Source organism: Chiroxiphia lanceolata, chromosome 5 (assembly GCF_009829145.1).
Source record: "Chiroxiphia lanceolata isolate bChiLan1 chromosome 5, bChiLan1.pri, whole genome shotgun sequence".
NCBI lineage: Eukaryota > Metazoa > Chordata > Aves > Passeriformes > Pipridae > Chiroxiphia > Chiroxiphia lanceolata.
The window spans coordinates 69242510-69263542 of NC_045641.1; the positions used below are offsets into that span (position 1 = coordinate 69242510).

The following is a 21033-nucleotide window of genomic DNA, read 5'->3' on the forward strand; positions in this document are numbered from 1 at the left end:
ACCTCTAAGTCCTTCTAAAATTTTTACTGATGCATTCACAACACTGGGACTATTGTCTCTAAAAGCAAACACAAAATTAAGGTTCCAGCTATTCAAGAAATCTATGGATGCAGCTTCCATACTGTGTACTCCCTCAAGCCTACTTATTTTTCTCTACAGCTTCAATTAGGAAAAGTGTTTCTTATTTCCCAGTCTGTGACTGCTGTGAGGTTTAAAATTTTTTCAGTCCCCTGACAAAAAACACTGAAAGAAAATTACTGAATGAAGACCTGAGATGCCAAATAAACGTTCATCAGCTGAACTATCTACACACACCCTACTTAGCAGCCAAAGGAAACAGAAAAGTAATATATTTAACATTAACCCTTTCCTCCTTCAAGCCATGTTTAATCCAATTATTCCATAGAATCATAGAATGCTGGGAGTTGAGAGGGACCTTAAAGCTCATCCAGTTCCAAATCCCTGCCATGGGCAAGGGACACCTTCCACTAGCCCAGGTTGCTCAGAGCCCCATCCAACCTGGCCTTGGACACTTCCAGGGATACAGGGGTAACCACAGCTTCTCTGGGCAACCTGTGCCAGGGCCTCACCACCCTCACAGGGAAGAATTTCTTCCCAATATCCAATCTAAATCTCCTCTCTGTCAGTTTGAAGCCATTCCTCCTTGTCACTACAGGCCCTTGGAAATAGTATCTTCATCTTCCTTGTGGGCTCCCTTCAGGTACTGGGAGGCCAGAATAGGTCACCCTGAAGCCTTCTCTTTTCCAGGCTGAATATATATGAATTCCAGAGAGTATATTCACCTATGCAGGCAGAGCAGTCAGAAAGGTCTTGTACTGCTTGGAATTGTCCCAATATGGGATGACAAAACCCAGATCAAATGCTAAAAGAATGACAGGGACTCACTGGACTGGGGAGAAGGAAGCAAGGTAACCCAGAACCAAGCCATTGCTATTAAACATGTTTTGGTAGAGTGATTAAGCTGTACTATTTAGTCATTAATGTAATCTGTATAAACCAAATGTTGGCAGTTTTATTTTGGCAATTGCACACAGGCACGTGCTTGAAGGAAGATGATGATGCTGTTGTTAAGACACTAAAGACTTTTATGCAACTAGTATTAAAATGAGCAACTCTTTGTCTATCCCTTTACACACTGTGGCACCAGAGGGGAATTTGAAAAATGCAGAGAGTTATTAAGGTAATCCATTGACATCCAGCTTTGGATGTTACAATTTGCAAAGTCTGACTGAAGCACTAAGTTTGGATATAGGCTGGCAACATTCTCTCTCTGCTTTCTAGGACTATACTCCAAACAGACTGTGTTCAATATCCTATTATTCCTGAAAGATATTTTAAAAATTAACTGGAGGCTCAGACCAAATTCACATTCTTGACTCCCTATCCTATAATCCCCTCAGTCTGAGTTTAAAACATGAACAAAAGCAGAACATGGAGTGATTTTTTATTATATCAGGCCATTAGGATCCTGGTTCTCCAGCTGTGAAATGGAAACTACCTGAGCAGAAAGAGGGAAAGAAAGCAAAGCAACAAGAACCAACTAAACTAGAGAGGCAGGAGATGTGAAAACCAACTGGGACAATCAAGACAGAGTAACGAGGAGGTAGCTGGGAAAGAAAATACCTACATACATATACCTCTGAGATACTCATATGAACCAGAAGTATTGAGTGAATATCTGAATGTCCAGTGCCATCACTGCAGACAGTGAGAGGAGAAGAAACAGGAAGATAAAGAAGAAGCACTTGCCTATAAGAACTTAGGACAGTAGGCATACAAAGCAACAACTGTTTGAATTTGGCACTAGCATGCTTGTCTTGCTAGTCTTGATTGGGTTCTGGGTGATTTGCAGGACTCACATCCTGCTATGCTCCCTTCTCACAGCACAAACTTTTCACTTCCAAAACACAAGCAACACACAGGCAGAAAGAGAACCACATCTGCAGAGCAAATTACAGCTGGTTCAATCAGCGTAGCATGGCATGCCCTGGCAAGAAATGACACCACAGAGAGTGGCCTTTCCCAGTTTCTCCCTGTAGCAGAAACTTAAAATCTCACTGGCTCTTCCATCACATTCTCAAAAGTTTAGGCTTTGGTTGAAATGGAAGGAATTTTATGAACCAACTACAAAGAAGTCTTATTGCGTGCCATTATGCACACGTACGGGAAGCAGTTGCGTTAGTCCAAAGTATGAGTTTCCATGGCCACCTCAGACCCTCCAATGTCTGTATCAAAGCAAGGACATCTGCTTCTAAAACAGGCAGAATGAGAGCAGGCTATCAGCCCAAACCTGGCCCCAAAATGGTTCAGTGGCTGCAGAGTCAGGTACTGTCACACGGTTGTGTGTACCTGTGCACAGCTTTCACAGTATTTTTATCTCTCTAGCCTTGCATTTGACTAGTTAGCAGTCTACCAACTTTCTCCACAATATGCAGCTCAGTGGATGACAAACCAGTTATTTGATCTGCAATACGACCTGTACGATAAATGTGATCTGGAACTTCTGCCCTGTTGCAAAGCCTTCAAAAATCAATATTACACTGACAAGACAGTCACTGTCACCACCATCACACAGTAAGACAATTTCTACACCAGTTTTAACGCAGAGTGAAACCCTTACGACAAATCTCGGGTGTTCTCCAGTGCACGCAGACGTCGTGCTCCCTGCAGAGGTGAGCGTAGGAAGTTATCATCTCACAGGCTTCGTCCTCATAGCAGCTGTTCTCCATGCAGGCCTCGTAGAACATGTTGGGGGAGATTATCCTGTGGCACTCCACAAACCAATCGGAGAGCAGGAGGTGGCAGAGGCTCGTGGCGTGCTCAGAACACCTGTCTTCCCTCCGGATCTCACAGACCTTCCCTGGCTCTTCCACTGTCCAGTCTTGGATAAACACACTGCTGTCAGGAGTGACAGAGCCATTGCGTAACGTGAAGTCGTTGACGTGGTTCTGGTCACACACCCCTGTAGGAGGGTGAGTAAAAGAAAAAGGAAAAGTCTGAATACAGTCAGCAATAAAATAAACCTGGAGAAAACAGGGACAGGACGGATGACACTGGTTGGGGCAGTTCAGTGGCTACCAAGGGGGAGAGGAATGAATGTCATAGAATCACAGAATCAACTAGGTTGGAAAAGACCTCTGAGATCATTGAGTCCAACCTTTGACCCAACACCACCTTGTCACCCAGACCATGGCACCAAGTGCCACATCCAGTCTCTTCTGGAACACCTCCAGGGATGGTGACTCCACCACCTCCCTGGGCAGCCAATTCCAATGTCCAATCACTCTCTCTGTAAAGAATTTCTTCCTAATGTCCAACCTAAACCTCCCCTGGTGCAGCTGAAGACTCCACCCCCTTGTCCTACTGCTGGTTCCTGGGAGAAGACACCAACCTCCAACTGGCTACAACCTCGTTTCAGGGAGCTGTAGAGAGTGATGAGGTCTCCCTGAGCCTCCTCTTGTCCAGGCTGAGCCCCCCCAGCTCCCTCAGCTGCTCCCTATAGGACTTGTGCTCCAGTCCCTTCACCAGCCTTGTTGCCCTTCTTTGGACACGCTCCAGCCCCTCAATATCCTTCCTAAATTGAAGGGTCTGGAACTGGACAGTTATGTTCCTTACCATTCCTATTATAAATAGAGGCACAAAAATGGTCTCCATTCCCATTTCCTTTTTAATTGAGGTACAGTTTATGCCACAGAGGTTTAAGGTGTACCATAGATTATATCATTGAGGATACCATAGAATTAATTCTCCCGGATAGTAATCCCCCTCTCAAACATTTCACCTTCCCTGCAAGCATAGGTCATGCCTCTCATAAACATATATGCAACAACTTAAAGGTAAACCCTCAAGCAAAAAAAGCCACCAATCTCCTTGAAAATATGACTAAGAAAAACACGAGAGCAGTCTTACCTGTCCTTTCTAAGGCATTACTGGGAGTCAGTGGTCAGTGAGCTGTTACACTGCTGGTCATAGCAGAAAAAAACTACACAGATTTGCAGTGCTCCCTCAACAGTGAGGGATCAGTTCAGCCAGAAAGTTTACAGCTTCAAAGCCATACAAGTTACAATAAAATAAAGAGAAGCTTGAGCCCAAGTGGGGAGCTGTTAAAACTACTACCTTTGAAACTTACCACAAAGGCCTTTTGTTCCTGAAGAAAAGCTCTTTGAATTAAGTTTAAGAAGAAATTCATTGTTTATTGGAGTAAATGTGAGATTATGTCCAAGATGGAAGAACTGGATTTCATGGATTACCGCTCCATAGACAGTGACTCCAAACAAAGAGTTAGAGTAGGGGATACGAACCCTTTCACCATTAACAGTCACCTGTTTTCAAAAAAAGGCAAGGTCATCACATAAGTTTTAGCAAGCAGTTAAAATCAACCTAAATTTACAGTTGAAGCACATTTGACTTCACAAGTACTTGAAGGTCCAACTGAGTCTGGATATAAGAATCAATTTTGCTGAAATTTTCTATTGAGTCTGAAAACCTACAGAAGTACTTGACCTTCATTTTGTGAATTATATGAACAACTCTTTCAACATTTTCCCCTGTAAGTGCACTCCTTGAGCATCAAGTATTGACAGAGTAGCAATCTCATGCCATGAAGTTTAAATAATGCCTACAGGCCCTGATTTTCAATACCTCAGTGAAAAGTCAAGGCTGTCCAGCATCATGCAGAACTGGGTGTAGGTGTTTTGGTCCACCCTATTTTGCTACATGAGTCAGAAGTGATCATCTTTGCAAGTTAGACAAGTTATGTCTGTGGACCCAAAGACTGAAAAATGGGTCATATTGGGTTTGAATACGTCTCTGCCCATAAAACAGATGTAATGCATACTGAGATGCTCTTTCTTCTGACACTGAGGCCCAACCACACAAGGTAAAAACCAACTGTCTTCAGTGAGCCAGTCATTCACAGCTTTGTGAGGAGCAGAGTGCTCTCCCACGTACCAAACAAAAACATTATATAAAGGACCTCTGCCAAAAGAGGAGAATCACAGTGCACAATGTCCTGTCTATAATCCCTGCCTTTCTGGATGAAATGTCAGGGAGATGCTGCCAAATCCCATGTTCTTGACATTGTCACACCAGCACAACGTGGAGAACAAGAGGAAAAACGTGCCTGGCTCGTTATGTGAACATCGATTGTATCGTGAAAAGGAAAAGAGGCATTTGCTCAGAAGCCTAAAAATAGGCTGAAAGGGTTCAGAAATTAGATAAAGGGAAAAAATTGTCCTCATAACCTGGATTCTATAGCATGAGCAGCCAATGCACAGATCAGTTCATTGTGTTTAGCTTACTGCCATGTTACTGAAGAGCTGAACAGACACATCACGATGTTTCACTTCCATGGAGTCCATGCAGTTCATCTTTGGTGCTGCTCTGCAGGGTCCTTCATGGAGGAGAACTTCAACATCGTGTTGCATGTCTTGAAACAAGGTGTAGGAGCAATTGCCAGCCAGCTTAAAATTCAGTCCATCAAAGGTGACAATGTGTCGAGACGAACTTCCCATACAGACACCTGCAAATAAACAACAACCACCGAAGAAAGCCATAGAGGCATTTGCCTTAGTTTAAATTAAGACTATTTCTCCACAATCATTTATGGGCATGTGGAACCAATTAATTGGGAAGGCGAGGAAAGTAATGAATTGCAAATGATGCAGCACATCATTGACAAGAAATTTTGGTAAATACTTCATCACACGTGGTGTTTTTTTGAAATATCTTTGTCTGGAACAATTACTATTACAAGAGATTTGGATAAACCCATAGAAAATCCTTTTGCCTGAAATTTGCTCACATTGAATATGATTTAGTAATAGATATTATATGAAAAATAAAACAGGGAAAATCCCTTCCATATTTCTAGAAAGACCATAACACACTTTTTAAATTTTGCATTGTATCTTAACTATGGCATTCTATTTTATTCTGTGTAGTATTACATTTGAAACCAAATAACACTATTTCACTCCTATCAAACATATGACCCAAGTTAATACCTGGGGACTTTTTTTTTTTCCCAGTTGGAAACAGGAAAAAAGCAAGAGAAATAATATGCACAGGATAAACCAATGGTCAGCTGACAGCTCAGTGTTCTAGTCATTAGGTTGTAAACACCTCCTTGTCTTCACAAACTGGAAAACAAGAATTATAATCTCAAGAATACCAAAACAAAACCTGATGTTTCTGGCTCCTATATTTTCAAATCTCTTGCCTAAAGATAATAAGGACAATAAAAGCAATGTCAGCAAAACATGTAAGGAGGAAAATTATCATTGTTAATAATTCAGTACTTGGCTTCTAACTGAGATCTGAGAATAATCAGTTTCCTAATCAATGACCTTCAAACTTAATTTCCCAGGAAAAACAGCAAACAACTCAGAGGAGGGAAGGAAGCCAGTCTATCTTGTGTGCTGTTGGGCACTGAGTTGTCAAGAGATACATCCCTTTGAGAGCACTGGAGCATCCTCAGGCACTTTACTGTATCTGCTTATTAAGTTCATATATAAACAACGTTTATAAAAAAAGCTATAAACCCATGTTTTGCAACCTTTATTTATTCGTGGACATCTAAAAAAATTCTAAGGATAATGGGAATCCTTTCAAAATTCTCAAAGGTATTTGTAGTACAAAATGCATTAATGGAATTTATTTTAAAGTAGCCCAAGAGCACACAATAGTCGAGTCACACACTGCAAATCATGTTACTATAAAACTAAAAAGCTTGCAACAAGTTCAGCAAGTTATACCTTTAGTTACACCTTGATAGTCTAGTTACACCTTTATAGTGTAACTCCTGAACTGTTCTCTGAACTTTTAAATGACATAAGAACTCTTTTTCAAGTACTTCCTCTTTACAAAACCATTTGTCACATCACCCACACTGTCAAGCCATCACTTGAAAGCATGTTTTAGCTCTCTAAATAAGTGAATCACAAGTCAATTTAAGATGCATTGCCGTGATTCTGCTGTGGGTTTTGGCTCTGACTTCAGCACACACAGCACCAAAATCAGCCTTTCCACCTGCTATGAATGTTGCTTTAGCTGACCCAGCATCACCCTGGTTGCACTAAGTTGTCATTAAAACAAGGGGTCTTGACCCAGGAGTTCTTTAATCGCCTGGGTGGGTTGGGTTTTTTTAATTCTCTTCTTCTATAACATATGAAAATTTACTATTTTTCCCCTCACATTCTGCACCATCTTAGGGAAAAAAATATTTGGGTATTGTGGCTCATTAAATTCACAAAGAGTTGTTAGCTCTTGTTAAATACCAACAATCTCAAGTGAACCATAGGTCTTTTCCTGATAATCAGCTAACTGTGCAAATGATAATTTTCATTTCATCTTTTCAGAAATTTCTTATAAAGGCACATTTTGCATGCCTAAAGTAATGCCTTCATGTTGATCCTATGTATGTAGTAAGGATCAAGAAAATTATTAAAGATGGGTAGGTAACATAAGAATAATCTTTCAGACATTATAAAATATTTAAGACTATCTAACTCAAGTCTTTCTACCCTTCTGAACTACTTATATCAAAACAGAAAGGTTAGATTTAAAGGGTTTGGATAATCAAACACACTTTTAGGAATGCTAAAACTTGGGGTGTAAAAATTTTGTGTGTATAACAGTTCAGGGATCAAAATCCAGCTACCAGCTTAGTTATTTCAAGCAGTATTTGGAATAAATTGTTCTTAAATCAGCCAGTTCAGGAGAGGATATTTTAAATTCAGATTATACTTTATGAAGACGAGTTATATATAGGGTTGTGACTTACTTTCAAAAAGCAATCTTATTACTTAAGATGTAAGCCTATTTTCTTTTTAATGAACTGGTCACCAGCCTCAGGGCTGCATCTCTGTACCCTGTAAGTGTGAGTAGGTACACTTAATTTCTGTTCCAGTCATCCCAGCCAAGGCACCAATCACACAGAGTGTGAGATTATATGGAGACAGGGAGCATTTTTTGTTGATGGTTCTATAATACATGTGTGTGATTGAGGTCAGGTCAAACCCTCAAGCTTAGAGGCCGAGCAAGAATAAATCACTTGCTTACAGCCTGCCAAGGTAAATTCCTGTTTGCTTCCATACATCCTCCTTCCCAGTACACACAGCTTTGGAAATCGAGTGTTAGATTCCCTGATAAAACACTGTAGCTCCACTAATGCAAAAAATAAGCTCACAGTGGTCCCAAACTTGCAAACAGCACTGGACATTCCAGCAACAGGGCAACTGTCATGCTCCTAGCTATTTTGGTTAATCGCTGTACAGCAATTAAACAGCAATTCCTCCCATCCCAGCCACCTCTGATGTGTACAACGGCTGAGCAGCTGCACTCAGCATTACATTTCTGAGAAAACATTTCAAGTGATGGGGAAGGAGAGGCAACACATGCAAAGACAGATACTCACACGGACACATCCAGCGGCAGCCACACGTTTCTTCAACCTTCACAGCAGGGAGGTTGCTGTGACACACCGGCTTTGCCATCCTCTCACAGTTAATGTGGTGGCTCTCCAGAACTGTGTAATCTCCTGGAAGGCATGTCACAGTGTGGCACTGGTCTGGTAATGTCCATTTGTCACCAGGCTGGGTAGGGAGACACGGAGATTCAACAGTGAAAAGATGGGCAGGGGGCAGGAAAACACAAAGCTTGGCTGGTGCCACAACCCCACAGTTAACAAGTACAGGGACTGTGACTCAAATTAGCCTTGGAAAACTAAATAAAGGAATGCAGTGTATTAAGGACTCCATGACAATTAGAAAGTTGAAATTAGCAACACTAAGAAACAGACTCTGAAATTCCAAGCCAAAGGTAACAGTCTTGAACAGGAAATGCTTTGCTACAACAAAATGAAGTGTCTGATACTCCACCACTTGCCATCCTACAGCATGCGTGGATAGCAGAGTCAACAAAGAATTGCCCTCAGCTTTGCTTTAAATTTCAAAGCCTTTAGTCTTCATAAGCCACAGATGGTCATGGCACAGCAGGAATTAACAATATTTGTTCCAAGTTAGAAAGGCATAGAATATTGTAATTATCCAAAACTCTGAAATTTTAAAACAGTTCCTCCCTTCCCAAAGGGAATTTGTTCCTTTACCATATCAATGTTATTACATAAATGTAGTGGATTTGTAAAACTAAAAATTAAATGTAAAATATACTCTTAGTTTCTAAAGGCCAGTCTAAATTTTAAGGTACCAGGATTACATACTAATAAATGACAGAGAAATAGATGTGGTCACAACCTGGAGTATCTCAAGATTCCTATCTGCAAAAAACCGAGCTCCCTGGCCCAAATCCCACAGAACTCTATACTCCATAAACAGGCTCAATGAATTTCAAAACAGTGTTCATCCCTGAGGTCTGCATTCCCAAGAATATCCCCAAATGTGGGAAACAGCACTTCCCAGACCTATCTCTACAGAGGTGAGTCCAGAAACATCAGCACAAGTGAGACATTAGTTCTACGAACTGGGTTAACATTTCTTGATATCCACAAGCAGAAACACGTGGGAAAGAAAAAATTGCTATGGGGGAAGGTGATCTCCCATCATGTCCTTCTCACTTTAACCATCATTCCCATAAAAAAGAAGAGCAAAGGATTAAAACAACTAGAAAACAACATAATTCACAGATGAGTCTTGTCACTGAATGTTCAAGCTGAGAATAGCACTGTGAAAGTATTGCTCTGTATCTCTGAGCTATGTGATTCCATCAAGTCTAAACAAGAACAGTCCAAGAACAGTCAGACTTGCAGCCATAAAAAAATTACATATTAAATACAAGTTAATTTACTGGACCTGTTTCAGGACTTTGAGAAGGCAACTGAAAGTTGCTTAATACTTTTCAGGCTTGTGAGCCTAGAGGAAGCTGTGAAAAAGTGACAAGAGGAGCTTTAAGTATGGAAAAAGTATTTAGATAGGAAGAAATAGAATGTTTTTTAATTATAGTTGTCTCGCCTACAACTCACTAAAAGAGGAGCACCTGGAAGGGTACAAATACAGCTGTGCAAGTCTGGCTTCCATACATATTTAATTGTTTTTATTTCACTCCTTAACAGGACATCTATTGGAAAACATCTAAGAGCTGGACAAGAATAGCAAAGCACAGCACAGTAAAACAAAAATACCAGCTGAAGTATCACAAAAAAGCCAAGAATCCTGGTGCAGAGGAAGATGCAGGGACTCTGAAGACAAAGAAAGCCTAAATCCCAGTTGCTATGAAATCGTAGGAGTTAAACACGACAGAAAGGGAAGGAAAATCAGGGGTTTCTAAATAGTGAAGGATGTCTGCTGAAAGCAGTGAGCCTGCCAGGACACTGCAGGAAGCCTCAGACTTCCTCTCTGAGGGAGCTCTGAACCTACAGACCTGGACTTGTACACTCTTCCCTTGCTGTGCATCTGCAGGAGGGAGAGACATGTACCTCGAGCAGCTTTCTCAGCTGGCACCTTTTAATTTATTCAGGGGTTTATTTGTTTGTCTGTTCTGTAAGCCAAGAGCTGAGCTATACAAGAAAAGCCATGGTACAGACACTGCTAGTTTAGGAACGTGGTTTTTATTGCCATACATAGACTAGAAATGCAGAAGATCAAAGATCACTTCATGATGAAATGCTACTATTATAAGACCCACACTTTTATTATCATCTTTATGCCCGCTGAAAACCATCATAACAAGACTAATGATGAAAATTAACTACATTAACAAAAAACCTTAACCTACCATAATTGTTCTGATATTCTGTCAGATGGCAAGTTCAAATATGAAACCAGTGGCTCTTTGCACACCCTGTATTTAGCACTCCTGTAACTCCCTGCCACTGGATCTGATGAGTACTAAAAACTTACGTGGATTCAAAGAATGGCTGAATAAATTCATGGAGGAGAAAACTATCCAGCCCTATCTAACATAAAAAGGTGTCACTATCACCTGAGAGTGTCCCTGAGACACAAATTGTTCAAGGCTGGGACAATTCAAGGAATTTTCACACATATTTAATTACATTCCTCCCCTGGCTCCTATTTTTGGTCACAAAATACAGGGGGCTGGATGGGATTTTGGCCTGTCCCAGCACATTTGATCTGCTATCCTTCTGCTACTAACAGTGACCTTAGTCATGAATCTTCCTTCAACAATCCTTTCCAGGGTAGAGGTAATAACAAAACCAAAAAAAAAAAAGTAACAAATCATGTTCTCCATGATACTGATAGGATTTAGGGTGATATTTTTGATCCTGAGTGCTCTGATTTCCTTGCGAACTGCACGAGATCAGTTCCCACAATCTCCAGGTGCATGACAGACATCCCGCCTGGGGAACTGAGCCTCCTGCAATAACTCTGAGTAACCCCTGAAATACTGTGAACCCAATGTAAAAGCCTGTGTTTTCTGAATTAGGGAAGAGCCTTGATTCTTCATCCCCGTGGATTTGTGGAATTTGCTGGAAGAGGGGAACAGAACAGTGGCACCTTCCTGCCAGTGAGGCAGAGTGCAGAGTGTGGGTGCTGCCCCGGGACACTCCCACGGTGTCCTGGAGGCTCCCAGGGATGCTCAGCAGCCTGTTCCAAAAGGCAATGGCCACCACAGTGCCTTGTAACACCTATTTTTTTCTGGCTGACAGAAGAGGTAACACAAAATCCCCCTAAAGGCTGCCCTTTGAAAGTGTGGCTTGTTTTCCCAAGGACTGGAGCCCGGCCTGTTTTCCTCGAAGAGCATTTTAGCCAGAACGGAAATTGTGCTTTGAGTTTATCACCGAAAAAAATGAAACCTGACATGTCTGAAATTCAAGTTTAGCCTTCCTAGCATCTATCTCCACATACCTCTGTCTGCTCTAGGAGCCCCAAGGCCTGGACACATGCAGTTCAAATCACAAATAATCTGATTATTTTTTTGGTTTTAATTAAAGAAATTTTTCAAATTTATTTTTTGTTTGTTGGTTGGTTTTTTTTTTTATTTAGGCTGTCAGCCTCGAAGCCACCAGATTATTAGTGCCTGATTTAGCTAAAGCCTTTCTGTGTTCTCACCAGCTGACCGAGGCCAGCCCTGTAAGGCAGTTTTGACATATTTCCTGTGTCTAGACAATTCATAAGCATTTCTTTATTAGCCACATCCTTCCTTACAGTCATGTCTTCACAAGGGAAAAATCAAAGGAATATTTTTAAGGTACTAGAAATTCAAGATAAATCCTAGACTAGAGCTCATAACTGATCCCTACTAGAAAACATGGCACAAGCTTATGCTAATATTTTTAAAAGCATGAAGGATCATATGCTCTCAAAAACCTTGGTGTTTCACCTGAGATGAAGAAACTTAACCTTTTATAACGTCTAGATCATTGCTTTCTTAGACCTGGATCACTTTTGAGAGATCATACAGGTTTACAAGCATTTCTGAGCATTTTCTCGGGATCAATAAGAGCTTTTCCACGAACAAACACAGAGAACTTTGCTTCTATTACTTAAGAGATTATTTCCCCTAAAGAGATAATTATCACACAATAATTATCTTCCTATAAGATTTCCACAGGGACAAAGTATTTGTAATTTTAGCAGAAGGACAGGGTCTGCACAATGATGTTGCCTCCCCCTACACATGCACCCTTTTTTTGGCCATGTTTAGCTGTCCCAGAAGTTCTTTCACCAGGAGAGGAAATGCATTTTTCATTGTCAGGGAAGACACACATTATCACAAGTTTTGGTTCTGCACTGCCTTCAGTAGCATTCAACACTGCAAGATGAGGTGTCTCCTTTGTGTGCAAAGTTACCCCACCACTTCAAAAGGCAACATTTTCCTCCTAAAAACAATTCTTAATATTTTCCCATACTTTTTTTTTCATGTTATCTCTGAAGATATTCATGCTCCTGCACAGACTTTGCAACTTGAAAGCCAGATGGACAACCCAGGCAATACACTTACATTTTTTTTGTTTCCATCCTCATCCATACATTCTCTGACAGGGTCTGAAAGAGAAGAAGACATATTTTAGTCATCTCACTCCCTCACCCAGCCTTTTAAGTGGCAGTCACCAAAACACAGAGTGCTTATTTAAAAACATGATTTAGGCTGTAAGTTTATTTGTGTGTGTTAGAATGTGTGAATCCCTACCTCAAGACTGCAGGCTTTTGTACAAAGTGTATAAGTAACAGAAGGTATAAACTTTGTTACTGCTCCCATTTCGTTACTTTTGCAACGACACTGATCCCAAAACAACCTGTGAGCAATAGCTGGGCTGTAATTCTACAGCACTTCTTGCACTGACAGCTCCGCCCAGGTGGCACTTTAAAAAATCCTGACTTTAACTCTGAGTGAAGGTCCAGCCTTACTTCTGAATCATTTGAGGAATTGAGAATATTTCTAGGAAGTAGCAGGTGATGAGAATTTATGCACACACATTTATTAAATGCCAACAGACAAATACAGCATAAATGTGCAAATAGCTGCAATAAGAGTACTCAAATTCAGCTTCCTTAAATTCAGGCATTACTGTGATGAGCAGGTTTTTTATAGAACCAGTTAAATGGTCACAGGGCACCCACTGAATTGCAGTTTCTATGTTTATGTGCTCTCACTACACACCTAGAGCTATATGGGAAGGAATCTCATATAGGTACTATGGCATGACAACGTGATAACCACATGTCTAGGAAATTAAAACACTGACTAGCAAACTCTTTCTAGAATATTATACTATGCTATCTTATATTCACTATATGCTCTGTCTTTTCCAGGACAAGTAATGTATTTTGAAAGCATTTAGGAAATCTTTTAAACCTTTTTAATAGTATTATTTTTGGTACACTTCCATACATAACGCAAGACTCCCTCCGTACAAGAAATCCAACTGTGTGAGTCTGGAGGGGAAAATTATGCTTTACAGATTGTAAGAAACTTAAAACGAACAAAAAAATCCAAACAAGAAAATAAATCCCCACAAAAAAATAAGACTATAGTTTTCCACCCCACAGCAAAGGCTTTACCAACAGCAAAAGGAAGAGCTAAATTTTTCAAATTGAGGTGTTGAAGATTAGATATTATGATTCAAGTTTTTTTGAGCTGTTAGAAAAGCTTTCATAAAAATACAAAGCTCTCACCTCTAGTACTAATAGGTTATAGCACAGATTGCAATAAGAAAATAGTTACTGGTTCCAAATTCCTGCTCCCCATCCAATATCTTGGATCAATGTAATTTACAGCAAGAAAAATCACGTATTTTACAGTGTGAAGAGAGGAAATGCATCTTTAAAAGCTTATTTTAAAAGAAAAGAAAGAAAATGGCAGCTGTTTAAATCTAGAAAATGGCAGCTGTTTGATGCTCCGGAGAGATTTTAAAATGCCAGAAGTGATCCCAGCGGAGAACGATCGGATATCTCCAAGCTGGACTGTGAATGCTCTGCAACTTCCTCATTCTCAGTGGTACTTGGCTCTGCAAAAAAGTCCACTTATTGTAAAGGAGATGTAACTAAGCCCTTGTAATGCTGGTAAAAACCTGTGCAATGACTAACACTATGAGACAGTAGTTTGTGGTGAGAACACAAAGATGCTATTGGAATAGAAATAACAATATGTGTAATAAATATCTATATACACACAAATCAAGGCGGCAAAAGTAGTAAAATACTGGTCAGTGTTGAATCAAGGTTCCTTAGAGGAGGAGTATTTTCATGTATAAATAAATTAATATTTCGTTAAAATATTTTGCACTTTTTTCCCAGCATTGGTTTTCCTGGAAAAGTTAATTACTTCTTCTTTTTGATTCTACGTGGGCTGAATTTTTTGTAGACATACACATCATGTCTGAAAAATATGCAATTTGAAATCTGTACCCCCAACTAACGTTTCTGAAGCATGTCCCACTCAGTCATGACAGCTTGAGCTGTCCTTCAGTTGATGATCAGCCCTGATTATTAAGAAGGTGACAACTCAAAAGTTCAGGCCCAAGAAGTTCTAAAAACCTCGCTGGAAGTTGGCTGATTGGAATACCAACTGACTACACGCTTTAAAGGCTCAGGTTTTGTTTCACATGGAAGTGATGACAGTGGTCTAGGTTAACACTTGTGATGATTGTTGGTAAAACACCAGCGAAGGAACGCTGGGTTGACTTCTACAATGAGAAAAGTCATTCTGGTTTGGGCATTTCGAGGTTTGTGTTTTGCTCCAGTCATGCAGCCACAACTATTGGACTTACCCATGCACACTTTTTTGATAAATTGGCTATTCAGTGTGATCATAGTGGATAAATCTTCGAAATTCTGGAGCTTCATGATTCTGGTAGCAGCAGATGGCCCAGCCAAAGTCCTTAGTTGCTCTTCATCATAACTGTTCCCAACACCAATTGGAAAAAGGGATACCCCTAGGAAAAGAGAAGAAAAAGGTTTTAATTAGGCAATGCACAGGAGAAGGAGATCTTTGCTCATGGGAGTGGTGGAGTCATCATCACTGGAAGTATTTAAAAGGCATGTAGATGTGGCACTTGGGGACTGGCAGTGCTGGGGTAACAGCTGGACTTGATGATCTTGAAGGTCTTTTCAAACATAAATGATTGTATCATTCTATGGGGCTTTTTTTCATTTGTTTCTTAAAAAGAAAAATAAAAAAAGAACTGAGAAATGTTTTTCTCCAACAGTTAATTGTAACATATTCCTTGCATAATTCCCTCCACATTGGCTAAAGGCAACTAAGGGCTGAAATGGTAATGCTCTAATCACAGCATTAACTAGGATGAGCTCTATTAATCTCAAGCATAGTAAGATCATGCATGGTCAACAAAATGCAGCTGCAGACTTAATGAAAACATCTTCACTTTTTTAATAATGCAAAAAGTCTCAATATATTGTTTTCTTTTTTCAGTTACATGGCAATTGGATTATTTTCAAACCATTTAATTAAAAATAACACTTGATAGTTGCTATGTAGTCCATGCCTTATTCAATGGCTCCCAAAGCAGCCTTCAAAGTAAGTCAAAGTTCCTCAGCTAAACACCTGAGGAAGCTGAGGTCAGAAAGAACAGACAGAAAACTTGAAAAATCATCATGCAGCCCATACTGATAGCAGAAGTATTCCTGTACAGGTCAGTGCAGAATCTGAGCAATACCTCCAATTATTATTATTATTATTATTGTTATTATTATTATTATTACAGTGAACCTTTCAAGGATCACTGTCCTGCGACACTACTGAATTTATAATATCAGATACATTCCTGTCATCCCCGTCTATCCATAGTACTTTGGAAAATGAAATGCCACTAATGTGTGAAGCCCATGGAAGCTGTTCAGCTTAAACTGCAGATTGGTACTGAATTTACCAGTAACTCAAAGGCATCTTCATCAGGCACATTTTGTTCAGGTCTGTTTCTTACTGGAACATCGTGCACAGTAAGGCCAGAACTTACATGAACATACCAGTGTCTTAATTTTCCATCTTTTGTTATAGCACATTACTTAAAATGCAACAACCCTATTTAAAAATAGTGACAATGAAAGGAGATTTACTGTTGAGTCTTGCAGAAAGAGCAGCAGCCTCCACAGAGTCTTCTGACCTCCCCGACACGATGACTATGGCAACCTTTGATGCGCTGGGTCTGCCCCCGTGGGATTCTGACATTGCATTCTGGACTACAAAATCAATGGCATTTCCTGAGAAGAAATGAAGAGATAAATAAGAGATATGATAGAAAACTCAGAAGAGAGTATAAAACTAAATCTTATTTTACTGTTAGTATGTTATATTAGTAGGTACTGAAAACAGTGATTCTTAAAGGACTTTTAACGCCTGATTTATTGCTGCTACATGCAAGATCTCAGCTATTAAGAACCTTCCAGTACTATTTACACATCTCAACACAGGAGGACCATCCTCAGCTACCCAGTTTCTGCAGTAATGGGAACTTTACTACCTTTCCTTGGCCACAAGAATAAAGCTATGCTCCTCACTTCAGTGCAACGCCACAGTAAGACTTCTGGAAAAGGTAACTACTAAAGAAAAGAACATATTGCAGAGATGATGTTCTTATTTCCCAACTGCCAAGCAACAGTGACATCCAGTGGCGATCTGATGCACAACTCCACACCATGACGAGCTGTACACACAAGTTTCTCTTGCTCCTAGTGAATATCTATTGCTTCTTTAATTTCATCAACTTTTAGTATGGGTGTGAAAAGCACACCTTGCATCCCCACTACCAGCAACCTCTCTGAAGTCTAATCTCAGAGTAACCCATAATGTAACCGGGTGGTACATATTAAAAACAACCTAAAAAAAACCAAACCCACACCAGACCCCACAAAACTTGCAAAGAAATTCTACCTTAGCTAGCAAATCACAAACTGGCTTAAATTGTAAGCTGCTGCCCTTTCATTTAACATCTGTGAACACTCAGGCAAATTTTTGTTGAAAATCATAACCTCAACAAGAGAGCACTTTGTTAGTACTTGCATTTAGACATGTATTTGCACAAATATTTATACTGGGAATCATGATATGCAGCTTTCTTAAAAGCTCCTTTGGGCTTGAAAGTTATCAGGTCAGGAAGTAGAAATGGTACCGGGTGACTGATGTGACATTCAGGGCAAACAGTGAACAGTGAACAATAAACACTTTAAAAGACTAGTTCCTCTTAGTAATCTGTAATAACTGTGGAGCAGAAATAGGTTTGCCTAAGGAATTCACTGTACAATTTATAATAACAAACATATTTGAAAAACACTGGAAGTCAGACCATAGATAATTCACCAGCACACCCTCAGTGTACCTTAGCACACCTCAACACTTGGTACTTTGTCTGTCTGCATCATGTCACCCAAACTTATTCAGTGACAGAAGCAAAAATCCTTTTCCCAAGCTGCTGCAAGCATGGACAACCTCTAGGAATCTCAGTCAGCACACTGACTATTGATAAGGCTGAGAGAGCTGGGGTTATTCAGCCTGGAGAAGAGAGGACTCCAGAGAGACCCACTGTAGCCTTTCAGTACTTAAAGGGAGTTTAAAACAAAAGAGAGAGAGCGACTTTTTGCATGAGCAGACAGCGACAGGACGAAGGGGAGTGGTTTTAAACTAGAAAAAGAGAGATTTAGATTTGATGTGAGGAAGAAATTTTTTACTCAGGGGTGGGGAGACCCTGGCACAGGCTGCCCAGAGAAGCTGTGGCTGCCCCATCCCTGGAAGTGTTCAGGGCCAGGCTGGATTGGGCTCTGGGCAACCTGAGACACTGGGTGACATCCCTGCCCATGGTAGAAGTGTTGGAAAGAGATGATCCTTAAGGTCCCTTCCAACCCAAATCATTCTGAGATTCTATGATATCATGGCAACAGCAATTGGATATTCTACAAGGTTTCAATAAGAGTTTTAGGAAGAATTTACCCCTTGGAAGAATCTAGCCTAGAATAGATATCTGAAAAAAAACTCAAATGTTTCCTTTGCCACAGCACTGGTTTGCAGGTCAAGTTTCCTTCTCAAATACTGTTGCTTCCCCCACCCTTCCCTGTTGTCCTATACACCCCTACAGTCCCTGACAGCCTCATATCCCCTTTCCAACTTATCCAGTCACTTCTCCATTAGCCCATTATCACTAATTCCTCCACAGCCTCATGTTCAAGTGTCATCTCTCCACACAGATGCCCAAAACTAAAGATCTGGGACCAACCAGGAACAGCTGCCAGGCCCTGTTGGACTTAAAGCAGGAATAGGATCCACACCAATTTCCCCTTTTATAACCTTCCATCTCTCACATGGCGTTACCTCCACTATAAATCTCCTCTCTAGAAATGTCACCTATTTTCCCAAGCCCAACTTCTTAAACAGAATGATTCATGTTTGTTTAAATCAATTCAACAGAATGCTTTCAACAGTATTTAAGAACACAACAGGATGTCTCTCTTCTGTTTCTTGCTATGCAATTACCATCTTTTATTTAGTTCTTCCAACAGTGTAGATAAATTTCATTCCTATAATTTGATTTTCATTCCCACTATAATTCTGAATTATATTTTATATATGAAATAAAAATGCTTCTGAGTTTCTGTTCAGTGAAAATCTCAACATTTTGAATATTTTTCTACTTGCAAAAAACCACATTTTAAAGCACCATTATTGTTCAGGTGATGGTGATTCCATTTCACAAACTACTATTCCTGACCACAAAAATTAACTACCTCCAGGTATTAACTCATGTCCTCTACAGCTGTCTCACAACCCTTGCTACAAATGGTTTTGTGTCCGTAGAGGTGGAATGTTAGATGCAAAGTTGCAGGTTAGCTATAAATAACTGAGGATAAAACAAAATACAGAAAATTATTATGACTATATTCCAAATCCCTGAGATTGCTCCAGGATGGTCACTGTGCCAGAAGATTGACTCATTTCCCTTTTGTCCTATAAATAATTACAAAAAAGAAAGTATTTCAGGTTTTAACTTTCAAGTATTTTAAGTTAAACTTTTGCACAGTAAGAATCACAAATGACTTTTCATTCAATTTGTGACAAGCACTTGAAATTTCTCTGTTTGCTGTTTGGGTTTTTTTAATGACCCTTTGATTTTTGTGTGTTGGTGGGGGCACCAGCAGCTCCAGCTCCCTTTCTCTTTCTCACATTAATTCTGAAAATTTTCAGAAACTTCCATACATATTTGTAAACTGGAAAATCCATTATTTTAATAATTTCTCGTAAAGAAATCAAATACCACTGCAACAGAACCAGTGACTATTTTAAAGTCCCCCAAAAACAGTTACTCAATTTAATGCACGGAAAATTTGTTTTAGTGTCCTAAAAACTCTTCGGATTTCTCCCCTTATTTTGAAGCCAGCTCCCGAGAAAAGAGCCAGGTGTCTGAAGACATGATCAAATGAACACTTTTGTCCTGCTAGAGGGACTCAAAGTCCCCATCCCAAACTGGAAGCTGTCACTTCTCAGCTGTTTGTCTCTATATCTCACCACAGAGGGAAATACCAAATCCCTCAGAGACCACAATAAAAACTCTTCACCGCTAGTGAACCAGCCAACTTGAACATTTCCTTACTATGACACAACAGTAAACTGACATTTCCACACCAATAAAGGAAATTTAACATGTTTACACTGAGATAAACACCAACCCAAGGCTGTATTAAGACCGGAAAGAGTGTTCAAAGCATAGAAACAGAGGGAGAATCATAGAATGGTCTGGGACCTTAAAGACCATCTTATTCCAACCCCCTGCCATGGACAGCGACACCTTCCACTAGCCCAGATTGCTCAGAGCTCCATCCAACCTGGCCTTGGACACTTCCAGGGATGGGGCAGCCACAGCTTCTCTGGGCAACCTGTGCCAGACAAAACATCCCTTGGCAGCATTGACAGGGGGTATCATACAAGCCCCAGTGAATTCAATGGGAGGTTTGCTGTGGGCTTTAGGGCTCGGTTGCACATTTTTAAGCATTTTCTCTGTGACCCTAAGCCTGGAGTAGCAGCCAATATGTTCTCACATACTGAATACAAGAGTAAACTATGTTACTGTCACGTGTTCTTTTTACAAATGGTTTCTGTTTCTTACATACACAATGTGCTACCAAAAGAAAAAAAAAAAGGCAACAAACAGCCTTTGGAAGCCAAATTACTTCTACACTCACATGTATTTTAGGCATCAGACATACAACCTATGAGAAATCAAGATGGAAGTCTCAAAGCCAAGAGCATTCACTGCATGCAGGAGAACAGCAGAACTGAGAGCAGTGTGACACACAATAAAATATCTATTCCCAAAGGCAGTAGATGCTATGGGGAATGTGTGTCTAGTTGTCTGTTCCTGAATTCTTGTCCCCTCTTCTCCTTCTGCCTCCTAACCTGTTACACTTGTGGTGGCCCTGACAGGCATAATGAACACAATTAATTTCTCACATGCTCACACCCTCCCTTCCCAAATTTCACATCTAGACATTTATCTGAAGAACTGAACAAAAAGGCCTGGCCTGAAGGAGCACTGAGCCCTTCCAGCTCAGTCAGTAGGGCTTGACCCAAATCATCGGATATGTCCAG

General features: G+C 40.3%; 1 protein-coding gene across 1 annotated transcript in view; it reads right to left on the reverse strand.

Moving 5' to 3' along the window:
• Positions 1-21033, reverse strand: part of VWF (von Willebrand factor) — a 141442-nt gene that overhangs the window by 41987 nt on the left and 78422 nt on the right. Inside the window, exons 31-37 of the mRNA XM_032688784.1 lie at positions 16518-16661; positions 15212-15376; positions 12943-12986; positions 8438-8615; positions 5322-5542; positions 4151-4343; positions 2642-2983 (exon numbers count right to left, since the gene is read on the reverse strand). Coding sequence (XP_032544675.1) covers positions 2642-2983; positions 4151-4343; positions 5322-5542; positions 8438-8615; positions 12943-12986; positions 15212-15376; positions 16518-16661 — 1287 coding nt within the window. The remainder of the gene's footprint in view (positions 1-2641; positions 2984-4150; positions 4344-5321; positions 5543-8437; positions 8616-12942; positions 12987-15211; positions 15377-16517; positions 16662-21033) is intronic.